The following is a 24,627-nucleotide window of genomic DNA, read 5'->3' as shown; positions in this document are numbered from 1 at the left end:
TCTCATACAACACAGATCACACATTCCAACAATATTGCAATAATGTTTGCAACATTCCAGTAATATTGCAGTAACATTGTAACATTACAGCAATATTGGTACAAACTTTTACGCTCTGGAATTTTATTCCCTGTCATATATTTTTTATAAATTACTGTCCGTTATAATTTAATACCGTAAAGGAAAGTATCATTATTATAAAACCATCCTGCGAGCTACTTTATATGTTCCTTTAATAATATCCAATCAAAAGTTAATCTCTGTTCTGATCAAGAGTATCGTACCTATGAGACGGTACTGGAAATCCTTGGGCAGGGCACAGAAGCGGTATATTGCCTTCCAAGCCCACAGAAAGTCCATTTATGTTGTCCATCGTAGGAAACTTTGGTCGCACACTGCCCACGGGTTCTGCATAACGAAAAGCCAGTAGAGAGCCATATACTTGTCAAGCCCCCTGCTCGTGTCGCCAATCATTGTCATTATGGCTATATTGCATCTTGCTCTAGTTATAGTAGCCCCTAGATTATTGCATCGCGTCGACGTGACTCGACAGCTTTGCCTACGCTATTGCACCGCTCATACGAACAAAGCAATTCGTTTATCGGTGTCATCCTGCCGATCAGTGTAGATATTCAACGGCTACGCGAAAGCGATGGCGAAACGAAAGTGATTTCGCGCTCAATGTCGCGTTGTGGTGCGGTGAATCCATCTAAGTATATCTAAGAGAATTTCTTAACTCTAGAGAATTTCTAACTACCCGAATTACACGATGCGTCATTGAGTGAAGTAGTGATACAAGTCACGAACTAAAAGGGATGGAAAACAAAGTTCTATAACAATTTAATGCGTTTCAGTTCGTCATAAGATTTCAACATTTCATAAAAATTAATAAGATAAAACATGATTGAAAAGAATTCTGTTCAAAATGGGAAAATTATGGCTAGTATCATTGTCGCAGTTAACACCCAAAAAAAAATAATTTTAATATTAGCAGAAACCGCTAGAAATCTTAGAGGATTTTATTCTTGTATACGGCCTCACACACACAAGAGGAATCTTCTGAAATCAAGAGGAAAATATGCCAAGCACAATATTCTTACAGTTAGAGTACTTTTGTTTTGCATCTGCAGTAAAAATCTTGCTATTCCTAATATAATTTACTCGTAAGAGGGCACTCCGCTTTCAGTAAATATATTCCTCTTCATACAAGAGGAAAACTGTTAGAATAATTTCCAATACATTTTTGATGAATAATCCAGTGCATTGGAAGAGGAATACTCTTTCTATAAAAGTTTCTGCTTAGAATATGAGGTTACCGGAAATTTCACTTTACAATTAAATTATCTTTTTTTTTGGGTGAACGGTTCGAATGTTCCTGCTCATTTACTACAAGAGCGAACAAAGACGATGCCGCTTAATTATACGATCGATTTCGCTTAATTCACAGTACGAAACGAAGTTCAGCTGCGTTGAGTACTAATATATCTATAGAACTATGTGCAGCATCCACACTGTGAAGTTCTCGGCTGAAAGAACATGTTCCGTAAACTTACCACGCGAGAGCGAAGGACAGAGCCCGGAGATCGCGGAAGGCGCCGCAAAGCATTTCGAAAGAATTTCGTACAAGTCATTTATTTCTTTTTTTTTTATCATTCATTTGTCTTTGGACATTTCCTCTCGAAATCTATTATATCAAGAGTCGAGTTTTGGGCGGGCGGTGGCGCGTGCCCGCAGGGGTACCCTGTCCCAGCATTCAGGTTCACCCTCGAGCTTGACCGCGCTAAATGCCGGACATGCATTTCGGCTTTTCTAAGATAATAAATTCGAACGTAAAATTCGTAATGTAAAAATATCGAATGATTTCTCCTAACAGTCTTTCGTATTTTCGAAAGAACCGACCATGAAATCGTCGATCAAGCTCGTTGGCGCAAACGATTGCACGTTGGTAGAACGTGATTATATATCCAAAAGGACAACTGATTTTCCTAGAAAATACAATGTCTTGCACAACAATAATAGCAATTTAGAAATTAATTTGGAAGATTACACTAATTACTTAAAATATTAGTTTTGTGTATATTTATTTTTGTTATGGAAAATCAATAATCTTTTGGATAATAATTTCGAACCTAGACACCTCACAATGAGAGAAATAGATAGCTAATAATAACGGCATTTAAAAATTGATGTTTCAAAATTTATGTTAAATTGAAAGAGATGTACCTATAAATTCTGATATTTAGAAAGAAAAAAAAAGGGGAAAATATTTTATATCTGCACATGAATTTATATTTATATTAACCCGATTTATTTACAGCTAACTCGGTAGATAAACAAATTATTAACAACGGTTTCATAATTAATTAACTTCCATGATTGTAATATGCGTGTCTATAATATAAATTAATTGCCACAAATAACTGTACTTATATTGATCCACAAAGTGAAAAATGTGAACTGTGGCATCCAGGTTCGAAATTAGAAATACGATTCTGATTTCTTTCAGAAAAACAGATATAGAATGTTGATTAGTGAAACTGTACCCCTCCGCTTATATCGAAGGATGATCGAGAAACATTTGTCAAAGAGAGCGATGTTGAATCAGAATCGTAATTTCCGTACAAAAAGAACGAGAGACACTTCTGCATTTTCACTCACCAGTAATGACGAGACGACCCTTCGTTGCGGATAGCCTAGTTTCGCCAGTGAGCCTATGCTTCGTGCGGCATTGGTAAGTCTTATATCCGTCTTCGGGTCCGACGTCCCTGATGTGCAGCTCCCCGGATGGCAGCACCAAGTATTTTCCATCTAAACCCGTTCAGAGTTGCACACGTTAGTCATTGCGCATTAGTCCTTACGTAACTTGTCGGGATAATCGATCGACTGATTATCGTATTATTTGATGTCATGCGATATTATAAAATTGATTAGTTATGAGCACATCACCACCAATTAATTACAAACACACATATGTTATTAATATCAAGAGGAAGTCGATTATCCCGATTTAATTGCACGATGCTCGAATGACAGTGATATTACACAGAAAGTTTCGTTGAAGTATCTAAAAATTTAGCTAGATACCAATCTAAAAATAATTTTATTGGATCGTCAAAATAATTATGTAGAACGTTCAAGATTTGCTAGAATATTAAAACTTTTTGCTCATCATATTTTTAACGTTCTATATAATTATTTTAGTAAGCCAAAAAGATTATTTTCAGATCTACCTAGTAAACATCAACTAAAAGTAATATAACATTAATGTTATAATTTCATAATTAACGATGTAACTGTAATAGAACATATGCGTTATATTACATTTATATTGTTGAGTATGAAATTATAATGTCGATTATATTACTCTTAGTGTTTACTAGGCCAAAGTAATTTTATTGGACCATTAAAATATTTATGTAGGTCGCTCAAGATAATTGCTATAGAATGTCAAATATTTTGCTTTTTATGCTTGAGCGTTCTATATAATTGTTTTAATAAAATAAAGAAGTTATTTTTAAATCTAACTAAATTTTTATATACTCGGCAAAATTATTCTTTCTGTATACCATACTTCAAGCACAATGCTCTTACTTAATGTACCTACATGCAGTATACGAATTCGCCGAACGCTGAATGAACACGGACCCTTCAATTTCCCGCTTCGACAATTCGGCGAATTCTTTATGAAATCAAAGCACGTTCGTCAAACAACAGCAAAAGAATCTCGCGTCCACTTACAGATTCATGGGAAAGATATTATGCGAAATCACATTTTCATCTGTTTACGAATGTAAATATATGCGATATTCTTTTTGCTCATTGAAGTATCCAGGAAATCTATATATTTTTTTGTATCTATTACAATATAACAGTAAAGAAAACAAAAAATAATCCTATAAGTATGAAATCTACAGTATTAATACTATAAATATACAAGATAAATAAATTATTTTATAAAGACTTTATCATTAAATTTTCGAAAATGATTCTAGCAAATATCTACATATATACCATATCACTTGATACAGATTATCTTAACAAACGGGATATAACGAATTGCTGTTAATCCATTTTGCACGTTAAAGTTAATCTCCATTGTGGTTGAAAATCCAACGCCTCTAACAAATCTGATCGCTTTTGCGGCCGAATCTCATCGACAAACGAGACTTCCTGGATAGGCGAACTAGTTTCATGCGATCACACACAAGCTATCCACAGCCATTTAGCTACTATCACACAGAGAGGAGGGTACAAGTGAGAAGAGACGGATGGGCCGAATTGAACGACCGGAAAAAAATCGGTGGAAAGGGGGAAGAGAGGTCTGGAACAGCGCGAGCAGCGGCAGTCAACGTCGTACAAATTTACGTACAAACTTCCACGTAAAATCCCGCATTGCACGGTACTTTTGAAACGAGGGGCATCAAAACAAGAGAACACGTATATCTTGTATTTCGCGTGATATCGATTCGAGCGGTACTTGGTCGATAGAGCGGAGGCCGATGGAACGATTTAAACGACCTGGATTGGTATTTTTGTTATTTCGCAACTATAAATTTGTATTGGCGAAATAGTTTATTCCCTTTTCCTGCCGTTCCCTTTTTTCCTCCCATGTGTCAAAATTTGTGTCAAAACCATTGTCGCACTGTGCACGTATTTCGTTCGAAATCTCGTGATTGAAACCAGCACGTTTTTAATTATTATTTATTTGTCACGGTCGAGCCGAGAATAATTTTTGCTCGAATGCGAAAGCGATCGTCAAACGGAGTGTCATTACCGAACGATGGTCGGGCGACGTTAGTCATGAGAGAATCCTTGATCTCATTACCGCATACTAATAGCTTGCCGACCACTGTAATTCTACGTTTACCGAACGCTTGAAATGCATCGCTCTTACAGAACAAATAATTCAAAGAAAATGCATTAGGTTTTTCAACTGAAATACAAGGTATATCGGAAAGAAGGAAAGAAACGAAAAATCACAAGAAAAACTAGTCGAAGAATCTGGTTCTAAACTGATTCTAAAATCTGCACAGATGTTATCTCACGAATCATACAACTTCGACAATGGAATAATATAAATACACACAAAAATGGAACATAATTCCTATTGCGTTCTATATGCGTTTATTTCTGTAATAATAAGTTTCCAGATATAATACGCCAATTTGATGGATTGCAAATGTCATAGAAATGGAAGATTCACGCGATATTCGAGCAGAGTGAAGATGGTATGAAATATTGCGCCTTGTATATTGTACCGTAATCGGCGCTAGGATATATATCAGTGGTCTCGTCTTCGATCCAAGAGTCAACCTCGACGAATTCGGCGACGAAGCTCGGTATGTGACACTTGATAATTGCGGCGTTCCCCCGAAGGACGTGTTCGTCCATCACGTTCACTGCATACCGCTGCCCGACAACTGCAACCAGACACCGATTTCCGGTTTTACCATAAGGCGCACATCTACCACCTGACAGGACGTGTTGATCATTCGTCGATTGATTACACACGATTTCGACTTCGTACAATTGACGATTTCGTCGATTTGTACGTAAAAAGTGATAACAGGAATTTCGTCATTAATTTCATTATGAATTAATTTTATTATGATAGATGAGACGTTACAATTGACAAACAAGATACTTAATTGTGTATTTATGTATGAGCTTATTCAACTATCTCGTTTATCCGCTTATTATATAAACGCAGTTTATTATGTAATTTCTAAGTAAATCTTAATAGAATTTATAAGCCGTGAGAAAAGAGGAAAAGTTTCATTAATAAGAACTAGTTTTATTAATGTAAAGTGAGTATTTATGTTTCAAGAAAAGAGGAAGATATACTATTGTATTGATTTGAAGATAAATGGTCATCAAAATAATATATTGTAAGCTTTAACGAATTCAATTTAAATGACACATTCGGTATTATCGCAGAACTTGTACCACAAAAATTTTAAAAATATTTTATTTTGGATAAGTCAGCTTTAACAATATATTGAATGTTTAGTTCCTGCGAAGTGACTAGAATGGAAAATTTATACTTTCCCTAAAAAAATAAATATTATATACATATGAAACAATTTAATAAGATCAATAGTTATGTTTAACAATACAATTACGGTTTAAGAGAAAATTTTCTCATTTTATTTTAATTATTTTAAAAAATGTATCTATTTCTTAACAAAATAATTTTTCCAGGTACTAAATTGCCGCCTTTTTGTACTAATTTAAAATACAATAAAGAAAAATCTGTAATTTTTTAAAATAATTTTTTCATTTCGTTGAAAAATACGTGTAATACATCCTTATTCAATAAAAAAAATGCTTCAGTTTTATTGTATATAGAATGTACAATAAAAATTGAATATATAATAAACTTTCAGAATTTATAATTATAAAAACAGGTACTCAACGATTCAGACGTTATTTTCAAACTTGTTTACATAACGTAATCATCACGAGGAGTTTTCAACGACTCGATAAATTCTGCTCGGCGAGACGAGCCTATCATAATCAGGAATCCTATTCACGTCAACGTCGCGTCTCTTTTCTTTATGAATTAAAATAAACTCTACTGTATATGGCAACTGAAGAATATGTTTCTATCAAAGAGAACTGGTCGCGCAACCGGTCTTGAAATAGACGCGATCGATGTTCAACATTACATACGATTCGTTATACACGTTCAATAAACAAGTGGCATCGATGCGCGTCGCAACGATATGGAAGATATCTAATCGTATTACATGCGCCTTATACTTCGCACACACTTAAACAAACATGATACGTAGTATCATTAGGAGGAAAAGAGAAAATGGTAGAAAGCGCATGCAAGATGTCGACTAACTCGGTCGAGCGATCCAGTTCTCACGTCCGGTGACTGGTGATCTGATCTGCGCCCTATTCAAAGAAAATTTGCGATCTGCCAGTTCATAAAGGGGAACACAATACACAGTGCGCTGCGTGCATCCCTTCAATTTTTACTACCATATGATTGTGCGTCGGCGACGTAGCTGCCGCCGTTGGAATCGATCCATCCCACCACGTCCACGTGGTCGGCCACGAACGAGGGAACTTGACACTTGAAAATAGCCGCGTTGCCGCGTATCGCGAACTGATCGTAAACCTGAACCTCAAAGTACTGGGCGACCACTGCAAATGAAGCGAGAAAAAACAAGAGTTTGGAGTTTGTTCTAGGCTGCCGAGTGTCGCCAGTGCGCTTTGATCACGCCGATTAAAATTCCAATGAGTCTGGCTGTCTGCAAACTGGCTGGCCGCGTGGCCGCTCCAGCCAGCCTCCGGTCGTGCTGCTGTCGAGTCCAGCAACGTCCGGTGCACGTGAACATCGATCCAGTTAATCCGACTTAATCTAATTGCAAATTAACACAAATCCGGCACTCCATCTCTTAATTTCACATAGAAATTTCTTCGTGTGTACATTGTATCGAAGAAGATCAATATGCGGCATATTTAACGAATAGTATTTAAATTTATATTTAACACAACATTTATCTCTCAATATTACTTCATAATCACAAACCGAATTTTATATCACTTACGCTCTTATGCAAATAAGATTTATCGTCTTAATTACTTTTATCTCACGAATTCTCTATCTCATTAATAAATAAATAGTTATAATTACTATACGCTTTTGAAATATGCAACACGCTTCGGGAAATAATATCCGTTTCCGTAATCAAAAATTAGGTACAGAAATGAAATTATGATTTCTCGAGAATATGGTGAAATTGAACACATTAGTATAACTTCGCCTCATTAATTAATATTACATATTATGATATTACATGTAATGTCTTCAAGCACTGGCTAGCGCGGCCGTAAAGTAAATTCGATTACGTTACCGGGAATAACCCTTCAACGATCTTCTCTCTTTACTAAAAGTGGATCAAATCACTTGGTCGCGCGCAGGCGTTAATTCGCTTCTCCACCCGATTAATCTGGCTTATCCTAATCCGCGGAGGATCACGCCGAACGAGACCACTGCCGACTGCATGCTCTACCTCTATTCACCTTTGTCGATCTCTGAATAGAAAAGGTAAACTTTTCGGGATAAAACCTGCGTTCCATTCCATCGACCACCAACCTTTCTTTCCATTGTACGAGAATTCTGCCGAATGACGCTAATATTACAAAACATATAGATACATTACATGAATGAACCGTCTCTACTCATCTGAGATAAATATTGTACATTCTAATTTAATTGCAAGATCTTTAAAAGATAGATATGTTATGAGAAATTTTAAGGACACAGGAAAAGAAATAAAAAAGATATAAAGAAATAAAAAAAGTTATCTATACAAAAAAATAAAATTGCATCACTATAATAGAATAGGATTTAAAAATAATATATGTGACAAAAATTTATAATTATTTCGCCATTTTGTTAATATTGGTTTCGTGCAATCAATATAAGTACCCTTTTCTTGTTGGCTATTCGCGGTATAAATGGAACCATCCTCATCCTGCCATTCAATCACATCTACAAAATCCGCCACAAAGCTGGGTACGAGGCATTTCAGGGTTGCGGTATTTCCGCGTAAGACAAACTCGTCGATGACCCTCGTCTCGTAGAATTGCTGGACCACTGCAACGCGAGATTTCTCAAAGCTAATCGTGGTATATCATATCAAATTTTGTTTCAAACTTTGATGAACGCTATTCGAACCACACCGAAAAACAATTAAAATTTTGCACAGCCATCGTATTTTTCGCCATTCAAATTATTATCGTCTTCAATCTACCTTTTAGATGTTTATCTAGTAACTTAACGCTCTAATTTATTCATTACTACTATCTCAGATTATCAAACGTCAAAACCGAGAAAACATATAATAAATAATTCTTGCAAATTGTATTTAAATAGAAATGTTTTTCCATAAAATATTTACAATCAATAAGACAGACTTACATATATCGAAATTACTTTCTTGTTTCAAGAAAAAATTAAATCATATATATTTATTTCTATACGTATATTATTATTTTCATAGTTTGTCATAGCTGCAAACTTATTTCGATTTTGGTTATGCATAATTTATTTCCAGATACATGATTATTTAATAATAATTAACGACATGCAAAAAAAGAGTTTTCGGTGTATTTTGCAAGTCAGTATCAATTGTGTTATTTTATTGAAACATATTTCCATATTTTGCAAGAATTTTGCAAAATTTTGCAAGATTTTTATTGTATATTTCTCACTTATGACGTCATACTTTGAGATGTAATGGTGAGTAAATAGGAATCTTAAATACACTTTCAAATGTAATTGCACAAGTGCACTGGATTATAGCAGATTCGAAAGTAAAAGTTGAAACTTGTTACGAGCTGCGACTGCAATCAACAGTTGCTGGATTGCCTGGAAACGAATGAGAAGAAAGTACAAGAGCTCATTTAAGGGTGGGAAATGAAAATAACAGGGAAATAAAAGAATAGAGAGAAGAAGCTGCCCCGCGGACAACGACATACAACGGCATCTCTACATCGATATCGACCGGCATCATACCGTATTCCTGACCGGACGTGTAAATCGTCCCGTCGTCGGCCATCCACTGATCCACCTGGACGAACTCGGACACGAAGCTCGGTATTTTGCATTTCATGATCGCGCTGTTAGCTCGGATCACGTATTCGTTCTCGGCTTCGGTAACGTAGAACTGCGAAACCACTGCCGGCAATGTGTTAACTCTCTGAGATACGGTGAGAAATAAATCGTTTCTTTGAATAAATTTGACAGTTTAATTAGTTATAACGATGAAATTTAAACGATTAATTTAGATTACTTTATATGAAATAAATCAATCGATCAAATAAAAATTTAAAATGTTTTTTGTCATTCATTCACAAGAAATATCTTATTGTGCACGTCGTAAAACTCCTTTTGTGTACATTCTTGTAAAAATGTATGCTTCAAAGAGTTAAATAGGCGGATCGACGGAAAATAAAATACGTCTTGAATAATAGGATCGTAAGAGAAAAAATACTAATGTGTTACTTTTGGTTAACAACGTTAGTAAACATAAATAAGCGACAAATACTTTCCACAGCGAATTGTATATGTATATAGATATAGAATTAGGTTCAAAAAAATTCAAGTAAAATTCATTACAATTGTAATGGCTAACTGATTTTACTAGGAATCCAGAAAAATTATTAATATTTTTAATTTATAAATTATTTTTTAATTAAGAAAAACAGGGGTTATTGTAAATTCCAGAGTCCTACTAAATTCTTGAGTTACTTATTTTACAGGTAAACTTTTCTATTAAATAAGAATAAACATATTAAACATCCTAATCCATATACAAATTTTCAGTGGGATGCTTAAAATAATTAAGAACCGCCCAATGGGATTTGTAGTACCCTGTGCGACCGTAAGATCCGTCGGTAGATAGACCTCGCCATCTTCGCGAATCCATGCTTCGACAGTAACAAATTCTGCGATGTAACTGGGGATGCTGCATTTTAATATCGCGCTGTTTCCCCTTATAACGTATTCGGTCAAGATCTCCGGATTGTAAGGCTGAGTGACGACTATATGTGGGGGATATATATTAAAATAATGTTCAATTTAATCAATACGAAAGGTCGCTTTGTTTAAAAATAGCCCCCGTTGTGTGTGGAACGGAATATGTTGATCGCTTTTAATTTTTCATATTATCTGTAGATGAAAAATTTTCCTCAAGTAAGTTGCAAGAAAAAAATTAGACGTTAATAAACAAGAAAGTTCAAGCTTTTTAGAAAAATAAATCAAGAATAAACAATATTTTTATTAAAACAAAAAACAATTGAAACTATAGGAGTAATTTGAAAACTTTCTGTATCATGATGCTCCATAGATATTTTGGTATATCGAAAATAGTGCGAAAAAAGCCATAATAACGCAAATCAAATTTCAAGAAAGTATCCCTTCTATCTTCTCGCACTTGACATTATTTTATATTGTCAAAATATGCTTACTGGACTTTGACATTACACCATGCTGAAATGAGAATTCAAGAACTTTTCCTACGCAACTTCTCGAACTTAGCTGGCGTTCAGAGTAGACACGATGTCGGCTTATTTTCTTAGGCCTATCGTAATTCGCGGCGTGAGAGCCACCGGATGGTTCATTAACTCTCACGTATATATGTGCTGCCGCCGCCGTTCAGCCGCCGTCAGATCAGACCGCGTGGCCGGCGGAAACGAATCGTTACCACGTGCCACTTTGAACTTTGACAAAGTTAGGCGAGGGGACAGGGTGTCTGAGTAGCAGGGAGAGACAGGGGTGATATAACCGGAAAGAGAATTTCCTCGCTCTGCGTACTCATCGTATGTACTTATTGGCCGACGTACTCATCAGCGATCATCATACAAATTGTATAATGCTTGCACATACTATAAATTAATTGCTTCAAAGTAAATAGAATAATTTATTAACTAAATAAGTGCCAATTACGCTCAAATATATTGGACTAATACATGTATATATATTATAAATAAATTTTTATCTCAAAAATATGATTGCGCGTCGATTAAAATAATTTATCCAGTCTCGTACAAATGCATTTTTATAAAAAAAAATCTGCAAAAATTTAATAAAAATATCAAGAAAATCTATATTGTAAATATTTTTTTTTATAATAAGTTCTCCACTTCATATATGGTATATTGGCTATATAGCAATGGCCGTATTCAGCAGAATGTTTATTTTGCAACTGTTAAAAGTTCTCTTTGCATAGATTAGATTATATTTTTAGATTTAGAAAAATAGTTTTATCTCAGTAAAGAAAACTTCAAACGATTATAAAATAAATATTTATTATAAGTGATATCAATTTTCTTCAGTTAGATGAATGAAAGAGACATAGAAATAGGAGGGAATAAATATCTTTCCAGCGTATCATCTCCGTCAGGATTCTGTTCTAGAAGGAATAATAAGAGAAAAGTGCCGCTGGATGCAGAATAAAAACACGTATGTATTTACGTGTATCATACCGTAGTCAGTAGACGGTCTGAAGGTCGAACCGTCACTTCCCACCCACGATTCGACCGATACAAATTCGGCGACAAAGCTCGGTATGGTGCATTTTAAAATAGCCGCATTTCCACGTATCACGTATTCCGATACAACTTCCGCCTCATAATACTGAGTCACGACTGCAAAAGGTAATGGCGTATTATAATAGCGCATTGTATGGCTGTACATCACATATCGCGTGCTTTCGAACATTGCGTTACATTGTTGCGTGCCTAATCGAGAAGAAACATTTTTCTCGATTCAGGACACTGCATAACATTTTTTTAATTATCATGACGTACACATCGCTGTAGACAATGCTTTGTTACGCATGTTTACTCAATTATTCCTTAGAAATGAAACACATTTCTCTGGAGAAAATTAGGTGATTACGATCAAAGAGATTACAACATTAGAGTTGTACTCCAGCAGCTAGCATTATACAATTTGATTCTATGCTTCACCATATAATTATGGAAACTGGTTCTTAGATAGTAGATAGAAGTTTTAAGGATTCGATTTACCCGAAAAATTGCATTAGTTACGCAGTCTTAAATAAAATCAAATGTTTATGCACTCGTGTCCCAACCATTATTTAAATACAAATTAGCAAGTTCGATATACGTTTTAAAAAGTTATATTCTTAAATTAATTATTCTTCAATTAATTTAAATGAAATATCAGTCACAGTTTTGCGGTATATGATATATAATCAGATGAAAAAAATTATATCGCGTCTCTCGAACACGACATCGACGACGTTGACCATCAGTTCATCATTCGCTGCCCACGCGGGTTCCGACTTTCCAAATTTCCTAAAAGTTTCAGACTGTACCGTTATCCTGATCCGGATCAAAAGAATTTCCCTGATCGTCCTGCCAACCAATAACCTGAACGAATTCTGCGACGAAGCTCGGTATACTGCACTTGAGAATGGCCGCGTTGCCGCGTATTACATACTCATTGTTGACCTCGGATTGATAATACTGATGTACCACTGCAATAAATGATCGAAATAATCTATGCAAGCCCGATTTGTCTACTAACGATAACAATGACGACTCGTATCGGTTTTACTTTCATCATTGGAAATACATTTAACAGAATATCGTATTTTGTAATCGCTTCAAGTTGCTCTCGACTCTCTTTGACATATTATTTTTACACACAGTACGAGATATACATTCATAAAAGGTTTTTTTTCAAATATAAATTAATTTTCGAAAATCGAATGAAATGTCGACGACGTTGACGGCAGCTTTGGGCAATATATTTCGCCATTGCTCCGCGAGCAGAATTATTGTCGTATCTTATGTCGGCAATCTATAATGGTATATACGATCGATTGACTTTGCATGCGTGCATATATGCATATGTACATATACTGGATGCCTCGACACAACATTCTAAAAAAGGGTTTAAACAAAACTAAAAATTTCTTTCGCTCTTATGAAATTACATTTAATTGTAATTACGAGAACAATTATTACGTAATTAACGTACTAATTGTTTTTGTATTTTTATGAAATACTAGATAAGTAATACAATGAGAGATACATTAATATTATAGATAAAAATTAATTTAAAAATATTATAAAAATTCTTGTTATTATTTCTATTATTATTACGATCAATTAGCGTTGTTATTATTAATTTTTAGAACAGGAAAAAGGAAACACAGACTAAAAAATAAATATTATTATACGAACTGTCGGATTTAAAATACATAGACGGCGCGTCAGAAGTGAATATTCGGGTTTAATAGAAAAATGAAAGAGATAGCTGACAATGGTTAAATATCCAATCGTTTCAGTTAATACATTAGATATATCGTATTGGATACAACGTTAACGAGATAAATGTGACGATGCATGCATATAAATATATATGTATATGTATATATGTATGTATATGTATATATATATATATATATAGATATGTATATAGTTATATACACATATGCTGGCCGTGGAAAGTGAACGACCCATATACTTTCGCGTTGCAACGTTCCAAATAGATTTGCATTTTGCTACCGTAGCAATTGAGATCAATATATGAGAAGCGGCCGAGTCGCACGGATGGTGTCAGTCACTCAACCGAACGACACGATGCATTTGTGCCCTCGAACTGAAATATATGACCGGACAATAATGACATTATCTCTTAATTGTCTCTATGCGAGGGGGCATAACCGAATTGGAAAATTCATCTTTTATCTTCTTTTTAAATGCATTTATGAAAAGGTCAAATGTGAATTTTGATTATATAAAACTTGAGATATCTTTTTTAAATAATTATAAAATCCACAATTTTTAATTTTATATCGATATAGATCAAAGATACGACAAAATGTTCTGCTCGCAAGGAGATAAGGAGATCGGTTAATTCACTAATCATAAATCCTAATTCTGTTTATACCAAAATCATCGCCAGGCACGAATTCCTCTCCCTGATCCGTATGCCAGGATAGAACTTTGACGAAATCGGCGACGAAAGAAGGAACGACACATTTCAAAATGGCACTGTTCCCACGGATCGCGTATTCTTTATTGACGTCGGTGTCGTAATACTGCGCCACCACTATAATTTCGTACACACAATGACATTCACAATACGTCGGAAATTATTTTGCTCCAGCCTCAACGGCTCCAAGAAAATATAAATATTTTTTTGTAAATATATATTTAAAATATATATTTTTCTTTAAAATTAACTTTCTACCTCTCTATTAATACACTAATCTTTAAAATGTATATGTCACTATATTTGAAATTATATGTAATATTTTTAATAATTAATAATATAATATTTTTAAATAATATAATATCTTATAGGACCGTATATAGTGTGCGATAACATAAATTATAGAAATCAATGCCTTAAATGGTCTAATAATATTTTAAAATAATTATTGTTATTTATTGTTACTTTGTTTATCTAAAAAATTCATTTTAGAAATTTGTAAAGAATGAATTATATTTAAACGGTAAAAGATAAGAATGCAACTGGAAACTGTGTTGCGGTCGATAAAGCACAGTGACGTCAGATTTAATGACATCACTATATGATATGTGATTCAGAAGCATTTTTAGTTTCACACGAACAGTACGATGACATCACTTAAAATTGGATTACATCGATCACGCAAAGAGCAATTTCTTAATTACTTGCGAGCAGATTGAGACTGGAGGAATCGAATATATTTTTCGCATAAACGGCGGCGGCAGATTGTAACATATTTAAAGGACAATATCTAGCATCGAACTACTGCATCATCTGATTGACACCGATATCTTTGATCGAGTTTTTTCAAAGGACCTCGGATATAATGTAGAAGAAATAGTAAGCACCAAAAAGCGTGCTTTTTCGCTGAAAAGAATAATTTTTATATTTTCCAATATTTAGCCATCTTATTAAAAAAATTCTATCTAAAAATATAATTTTAATCTTAAATGTGTGTGTTATATACATATGTCTATTGCAAAATTAATTCAAAATTTTTAAGTAAAAATTTCTAGAGCTTAAGATTACATTAAAATATTGCAATGAAGTATCTAATAAAAATTTTAACTTAAAATAATTTTTATTTTTACACACAGAATATTCCTGCAATTATTGACCTATAGTTTTAATATTTTTTGTCAAACTGAAATAAATGTTAAAAATTCGAACTATTTCCTTTCATCTTTATAATTTTAATTGTATTTTAATAACATCAATTCATTTTGATATTAAATGCAAAGAAAGCTAAGTTTCTATCAGAAATCGATCTCAAATTCGAATTTACTTAAATTTAAATTTAAAGGTACTCTTTATTTTTTGAACATCCTATATAAAATACTATAGATGGCTAAATGATAAATGCAAAGATGATGGATAAATGTAAAGATTGACACTTACCGGCTCTCACGTTGACATCACGACTGTGTACCGAACCTGCAGGAGAACGTGCTAAACAGGTATAGACCTGAGCGTGAACTTCTTGACGATAATCTTCAGCACGGAAAGGAGGGAACACCAAATTTCCATTCGGCATAACCTACGAAGGGCCAATAACTATAGAATGTAGAAACTAAATTATAAATTATACGTAATAATGCCCGCAGTATAAAGCTTAGGAATAATTAAAACGTCCTTCGCGATCATGTGAATGAATGTGGGATGGCATGGGCGTTTAATAATTCCATTCACATATTGCAGATAAGTATTTGATACTGAAACTAGTAATCGGAAGCTATTTTGACAAATAGTTCATCGTCCCACACGTGAAAGAAAAACCTTTGTTCAATTTCATATGGTGCAGTTGACTAATTGTAAATCGCACCGACGCGACGCGACGATTAAATCGTACCACCATTGTATTTTCTAAACGAAATATTGAGTCTTTTTAAGATAACTTATTAAAAATTATTCATAAATATTATTTGTTAAATTTTAAAAAAATTTAGATTCTTTTTGTAAAAACTAATAATTGTTTATTAAAAGTACGGTTGAAGAATCCAGTGGTACAATTTAATGATCCGGTCTTCAAATCGTATTAAAAGCTTATACTTTTTTAAAATCTTATTTTGAACAAATTTTAATCTCTTTTCTTCTCTCGTATTACCGACTAAAATACGTACAATTTTTGTATTGCGAATACTCTTTTTCTCTTTCACGGATTCGAAAATCCTTTTCCAGGATTAAAGTATACGCATTAATACGTGACTGTGAATTGGAGTCTACGCTGAGAATGATCAAAAATTTCGAAATCGATATATTTTTTACCATTTCTTAGTGTAACATGGCGTCTCAGCTGTCAAGTCGTGACAACATTTGCTTGATATGAAAGTTTTGCAACCTGTACGTACGAAATAACGTGATTCACAGTCACGTAATTTGCACAAATATACAACGTCGAGTTTTCAGAATTAAATTTAGACGCTTTATCGCGATGAATTCGCAATACGAAAATTGACACGTACGTGTGACTGCGTGTATCATAGGCTGCGTGAGATATTGCTGTGGTAGTATAAAAAGACATGTCGATGTGCGGCGCGCGGCGCGACATCTAGTGATTTTTCGGAGTTCGAGCTTTGGTTTAGGATCCCCTTAAGGAGTACAATATAGGCAACTTTCCCCTACAATTTTTAATTAAGAACATTCATTTTGCTAACATTAATAGAATAGAAAAACAGATGCTGTATGCATGCGCATTTATTTTAAAACAATTTGATAAAACCTCTAAAAAATCATGAATTTCTCTCGATATCACTTTTAAAACTTATTCAATTGACACTTTAATTGCGAAAACAAATTAAAATTTGACACAATACCTGTCTCAATCCAGGAACGTCTCCTACAGCAGTATTTCCATCGGAACGGACCCAGATGATATCTGGTTGTGGATTTCCTCTTGCCTGACATTCAACGACGGCTCCAGTTCCATTTGAGAAATCAATCCGGTTCGGAGGTTCCTTGACAAACACCGGTCCCATAGATGCATCTTCGGCAGAAATAACTGCAAGCAGAATGCAAAAGTTTTCATGATCATGCACAAGCGCTTATATTATTTAACTTATTTCGGAAATATACAATTTCGATCCTTCACACGATCCAATTGTTCGTGTTCTCAGCATCTTTTCCTTGAAACATTAGAAACAGCTAAATAATAATCTATATTCTTTTCCTAAAAAAAGTTTTGGTATCTAGTAAACAAACTTTGTACGTTGTCGACTCTCATTCCTGTGTATCTTCCAACGACAATGTTTCGGAAATTTTCCTTAGGACACGAAATACCCATCATGTGTAGAGGGTAACTTTTTTGCAGCTAAATTTTTTTTATTCTTATTTAATTCTCATTTATATTGTAAAAATTCTATGAACTATTAAAAAAAAATTGAAAATGAACCAATTTACGTTGATTATTACAAATAATATTTAAAAAATATAATAAATATTGAATTTAAAATATTCAAATAAAAATTAAAAAATATTTTTTCTAATTAGTTGTAACTTTTTGTTTTTAAAATAATAATTTTAAGATAGTAAAACATATTTTTTCTTTAAACATTTTTGTTTCAATGTTTTTATATGAAAAAATGCATTTTTTCTCATTTTGCTTATAATTAGTTATAACATTTATATACAATTTTTTTGTAAATGTATAACTTTACATGTATTTTCTAAAAATATCAAAGTATATGTAAAAATTTATACAATAATTTTTATGTACTTGTAAAAAGTGATGAAAATTAACTCAGGGTGATAGATTCCCGTCGTATACAAAGTTGCCAAAAACTATCATGTTTATTAAGGGTTAAAATGTATCTTTTCACACACACACACAAGACGAATAACTAATTTTTTAGGAATTATTTTTTAAAATTGTAAGCGACAAGTCACGACTTCTTTGTAAAGATTAAAGTAATTTCTTTGTAAGGATAATAGAGCTAATTTAATACAAAGACTGCAACAGAGTTTTTATTGCGAAAAAGAAATGTTTCGTGGACAGAACGAAATGTAAGGGACGCTTAATAGCTTGTGGGAACATTAGCACGAAGCCAATTAATTTAAAGTGTCACGAGCGACGAGACGTTTTGTCTCGTGTCTTCGGGTTTCGCTTATCATTCGTTTCAACCAGGATATGCGACACCCACATTCAATTGGCGCATTGCCAATTGCAGCAAACAACAGGTTGTCAAGTCTGTTATTGAATAATATGCGATCAACGTCACGTGACCATAAGGGAGACGACAATGCGTGATTCCTTTTCCGTCGTGGCAAGCTGCGCTCTTCGACTATGTCAGTACCATCGGTAGCGACAAGTTATAGCCATTGATGGCAACTTAAGTGACATTGACTGTAAATTTATTGCAAATGCACGTTCCATATTTCATAAGAAACGAAAGAATCACAAACAGTTTCCGTGCAATTATTTTTCGATACAATAGCTGCGTTTAACAGAGAATTTGATTCTTGCCTTTAATTCTTCGCTAAATCTATGTATAGGAACCAATCGTATTAAAGAATTATTAAGCGCTAATTAATTAGTTTTCTCTGCTAAACGCAGCCAATGTGTATCTATAAGCAGTTATATCACATAATTGAAAGGTTTTTCACAAATACTAATTAAATTCACTTTTTATAATCTGAATTATAGCACCAAATCGTTATCTAGTAACGTTAAATCGTGAACAATTTTATCCAAGCAAGAATCGAATAAAAAACGGAAAATTGAGAATTTAATATTTTCAAAAGAACAATTTATAAATAAATTTTGTAAATAAAAAGTGAATTTATTACATTATACTTTAAATAATATTTTCTCTTTTATCTTTAATGTTGTTCATCATATAAGTATTATTATTAGTGCTATAGAGAAAGATAGATATAAAATATTGATAGAGTTGGCGTTTTTCTCTCTCTCTTACCTAGATGGTTTATTCGTATAATATAATATCCCTAAAAAAACCTCTTTCAAAAAGAAGAAATATACGCCAAGTGTATAAAAAAGGTATCGAAAGTTTATTATAGGGGTATATATCTCTCTCTCTCTCGTACTGCACAATTTTCGCGCACGTAGCCACCTACTACTGATTCACCGCGACAGGGATCGCGGCGAAGCGAGAGCGTATATAAACCTGGCACAGTATAAAATCAAGTTACGAAGAACCGGTTGGCGAAGCGTGCGCCATTGGAGCAAGTAGGTAGGATACATATATAGGTATAAAGGACAGGTGTTCCGAATTTTTGTCGTGAATACGCCCCTTCTGCTATAGGCGAACCTCGGCTCACATAACTACAGTTTTATGTCGCCTATTCTTGCCCTCCTCTAGCTTTCCCGATTCATTTCTAACAAAATTTCTCAAGTAAATTGCATTCAATTGAAGCAGATAACAAGAAATATTAACTTTTTACTTTTTTTGTGAATACAGCGGGTTACAACTTACATTTCTTTTCTTTTCTTCACGAAGAAATGATTTTGCTAAAGTATTCAAAAACTTAGCTAGATATACAGATTGGGAAATAATTTTGTTGGATCATCAAGATACTTATGTGAGATGTTCGAGCTTGTTGCTGGAATGTCAAAATTTTTTGCAGCATTGTTCATTATCGAGTTCATTATGACTTTGGCAAAAATAAAAATCGGAACATAAGTCGAATACAAGGGTAGAATTATTTTGATGGTTGAATAAAATTATTCAGATCTGTATCTAGCAACATTTTTAGATATTTCAGCAAAATTATTCTTTCTGTGTTTCTCTCCTTTCAGCTTCACCGCAGATATCCTCTTTCTTCTTTTTTCTCACATCTCTTTTCCCTTCCCTTAAATCTTTGCACATTGACAGTTACAATGGCGTCAGGTCATCGAAAGAGTTGAAAGGATTATATCAACGTAAGGGTATTACAATGATTAACAATGTGCGTAGGGCAATTTCAATGGTGATTGTGCATTTACGTCGAAGGGTTACATTATTTATACGTTCTGTGCGGCACGTGCACGTGCACGGTGCAACAATGGCTCGGGGTAGAGAGTACTGTTGCGGCTATCCGTACAACGCAACGTGGCGGATTGCTGCTGTACGAGCAGATATCGATCGCAGAAGTGGTATGTAAAACTTTTTTCCCGAGATTAAACTCTTACGCATCGATGAAAGACAAGATTCTTCCCGGTCGAGAACCGCTCTGTAATCTATATATAGCGATAGCTTCGAAACGTCCGGACATGCTGCATCGAATATATTTCCAGCGTGCACATACGCGCACGCGTATCGCCACACGTGTGACTCACGTGTGTGTTCATCTGCTCGCACGTTTGTGTGTATGGGTGGATATGTAAGCGTAAAATTCTGTGACGTGCATAATAAAGAGAAATGTCAAATCGGTCAGTCGAAACCATAAGTCGGCGAAGGTGTCGAAAAAACGAACCGACTAAGTGTATAGTCTTTCGATGGAATTTTTGTTTCGAATTTCCATTAATCAAGAATTAAAATTTAATGAACGCCTATGCTGGCGCAATATTTTCATTTTAAAACTGCTACGCTTTGCAAAAGGTCATGTTTTTTCAAGATAACAGTTTTTTTGATTGTTTATTTATCATTTAACTAAATAAAAGAATAATTTAACTTTCATTTAATTTAACTTAAACTTAAATTTAATAATAATTTAAAGAATTAATTATTTTAAAGAAATAATATAGAATATAATTTAACTTAATTCTATATATATTAATCTCATTAATTCTGCAATATTCTTTAGTTGTCTCTTAGGAAATCCCAGAATTAACAATCAGAATCTTTAAAATTGTTATTAAAATTATATTTTATTAACGCACATTGGTACGCGAGGGTGGACATACAACTTGTATGCGTAGGTGGAGGAAGTGTGAAGAAATTCTTAAACCTCTTGTTCTTTCAGGTCGTATACGGCTTCTATAAGTACGTCTATTTCTGTTACTTCCTGTGAGATAACAAAATATGTTTTTTTTAAGTCTCACTTCCTCAAATTCAAGTGCGGACAATACAAACTTCAATATTATTTTCAATGCAATTTACATTCAACAAAATATAATGTAAAATTAGGATTACAAACATGTAATATACAATTTCTGTCGTTTACGTATTTGATATTTATAATATCGACAAGTTTATAATTAACATTGTTTGTCTCTCACAATTGTATTGAAATTCAGAATGTGTCGTGTACGTCCGATTTCACAAATTTTCAATAAAACTGAGTCATGAATTTCATTCTTTGTTATAATTATCAATGAAATTCGTATGATCTCTTTTTAATTATTCGAAACTTAAAGCTGAATTAGAAGCATCGTGAATACTCCAATTTTATGCTCACTTTTCATCAACAAATGAATAGTAACGCAGATTCCGTATACATAATAGGCGGATTCACCTGGTGGTGAGTGCAATTCTTCTTCAAGTATGATGTGAGCCTGCATTCTGGGAACAGCAGCTGTTCCTTTCCCTCCCGATCTCTTCGTCCCCTTCATCTTAATCTCTCCTCCGACAGCTGCACTTCGAGATCCGCTCGAATTTATACCTCGGAACCTTTCACGATCCCAACTAACCGTCTGTTCGGTTCAAAACGTGGACACGAAATTATGTCAAAAAAGAAGAAGCAGCGGGACCGTTATAACGAATCACAACGAATAGAACTAAAATCGTTTGATTTTAGTGATTAGATACTTGAAAATCGCGCGGCAACTTTAAATTATTAATGAAATGCGATGTCAATCTTTCTCAGTCGTGTGTTAGCCTTTATAATATATTAAAAAATCCTATATAACAATTAAAGAATAACAATTTCTATAATTTATAGAAATACCTTATACTTTTATATTTTGTTACATCGGATTTAAATTTGTATATATACATAATTATACAATATAAATGAGAATTTTTATTTCTTTAATTTTACTCTTAATAGGAATTGATTAAATTTTGTTTCAATATGCTGATGAATCGGTGAGAATATTCAAGAATATTTAGCGTCCGTCACGTATCATATTTAAAGCATATGTACGAGTATTATGAAGAACAGAATGCCCTGTCAGCTGATGAACTTCGCAATTTGATAAGCTAAGATGTATATTTTATAAAATCACAATAGCGTATTCAAATGTATATCAGTTTCGTAATTTATGGAAGAGTAGGTATTACAAATAGTTCTAAAAACATCAGGAATCACGTTGCAATATACAATTTGCTATAACAAAATTCTTAGAAACCGTGCAGCTTTAAAATAAACTAAAATTTTAGCTTTTAATGAAAATTCAGTTTGAAAAAACTCAAGTTCTTAATTAATTTTTAAATGTAATTCTTATTTCTAATTCTTATTTCTATTTCTTATGTCATACACATTAAGAATATCTTTTCGATGTCCAATCATTATCGTTACTGACTTAAAATCTGCATTTATTATTATTATTATATTTACGTCAAAGGCGATTCATACGGAGTGACTTTACTCGCTTTCAGCAAGCATCTTAGAGCTTCTGTTTAACGTGCAAAAGTCGTGGCTTGTCCTTCTTACATATGTAAACTTTTTTCCGATTTTTCACGTACATTGCCTGACCCTCATGCGTCAATACTTCTCCGTAATTATCGTCGAGTCATGCTGAGAAACGCGAAGTGAATGAGATCTTTTCGTACGAAGTTGACTCACCCGTTGTCAATGTCAGGATAACAGCTAGCAGTAACATAGCGGCGACGTGGATGGGTTTCTTATACCCTCCGCCTGGAGGATCTCGCCACATCCTTATTGTGACTCTTCCGAGTGCACTGATTTTCACCTGATTTCACATAAAATACACTGAATGAACGATATGCAGAATACACACACTGATAGTAAGATCATCGCCGATAGTCTGCTTCAATAATATTTCAATAATAATCGAAATAAGAAAATTTACTTTGAGACACATTTAACTATTTCATCATAAGTTGAAGACTTGACAGATAAACACGAAAAAACTCTTACTTATTGTTAGTTCAAGGCCAATTGATCAATAACTGTTGAAAGCACAATCACTTTCAACGTGTGTGGCAATTTAGCATGCATTAAACAATTTGCGTAATAGGCAAATGAAATTAATCGTTCTCTGCTAGTAAAACTTGATTAGATTAGGCAACAAGACTGACACCTTGTGAACCCCGATTAGTCGGTCATAATAATAAACATATCTGATACATTAATCAGTTCTGATTAAGTGATTATTAAAGGATTTAAAATTAAGATTGAAAATACTGGTACGTCCGGCACACGCTAGCATGGAAATAAAATTGTTACATTAAATGTAGTTGTTTTTGCGTAACAATTTTCTCTGTGAGAAATTTAAATTTATAAATATTTATTAAATTTTGCAAATTTTATTTATAGAATAACCATTGGAGAAGTTGAAATCAAATAGCTATTTTCTAACAAAAATAGCAGCATGGAAAAACTTACTCCATAAAAGTAACTATATAGTTATAGTTACAGTTAAAAAGAAACAAGTCGCTATATATACTTTTCAGTTACTTTTCTGTTAACATTTTGCAATGTTTTGCATTATTATTTTAAATACAAGAATTTTCAGATTTATACATTTCTAATATTCTAAATTATTTTATTTATTATATTACTATCATATTCGATCATACGCTGTATTTATATTTATAATAAATAAATACATGCATTTAGAATCAAAATTATAAAATCAATATTAAAACGCATTTATATTTAAAAAAGGATCCTAATAGTTTAATTCTTAGTAGCAAACACATTTACAAAATTTGATGATCAGAAATAAATTTATACTTCGATCACAAGAAATCATCGATTGTCATCAACACCGTACGTAATTGTCCGTAGATTTAAAAAAAATACCGTTTCGCTTGATAAACTGAGAAATATTTCCTACAACCCCTATTCTTCTAACAACAATAACCCGCAGCCAGAATAGGTGATTAAGGTAGCGAGAAAAATTGTGAAAAGCATAAAGTCTCTTTGACATCCGTTGGTCCGCGATAATCCACAGAACGCGAAAGCGCTATGCCGCTATCTCGTTGCGGAACGGAGTGGAGGTGCACGTGCTGAATCGCTGATAGCAAGAGTTACGG

The 24,627-nt window shown here is 33.6% G+C and overlaps 1 protein-coding gene across 1 annotated transcript in view; it reads right to left on the bottom strand.

Moving 5' to 3' along the window:
- Positions 1 to 24,627, bottom strand: part of Dscam1 (Down syndrome cell adhesion molecule 1) — a 77,671-nt gene that overhangs the window by 51,729 nt on the left and 1,315 nt on the right. The window contains exons 2-6 of the mRNA XM_018506479.1: positions 23,192 to 23,318; positions 17,344 to 17,528; positions 15,929 to 16,067; positions 14,447 to 14,608; positions 2,659 to 2,808 (exon numbers count right to left, since the gene is read on the bottom strand). Coding sequence (XP_018361981.1) covers positions 2,659 to 2,808; positions 14,447 to 14,608; positions 15,929 to 16,067; positions 17,344 to 17,528; positions 23,192 to 23,282 — 727 coding nt within the window. The 5' untranslated portion in view covers positions 23,283 to 23,318. The remainder of the gene's footprint in view (positions 1 to 2,658; positions 2,809 to 14,446; positions 14,609 to 15,928; positions 16,068 to 17,343; positions 17,529 to 23,191; positions 23,319 to 24,627) is intronic.

Source organism: Trachymyrmex cornetzi, unplaced genomic scaffold (assembly GCF_001594075.2).
Source record: "Trachymyrmex cornetzi isolate Tcor2-1 unplaced genomic scaffold, Tcor1.1 scaffold225, whole genome shotgun sequence".
NCBI lineage: Eukaryota > Metazoa > Arthropoda > Insecta > Hymenoptera > Formicidae > Trachymyrmex > Trachymyrmex cornetzi.
Note: the sequence above shows the minus strand (reverse complement) of the source record. Positions and strands in the feature narration are given on the sequence as shown.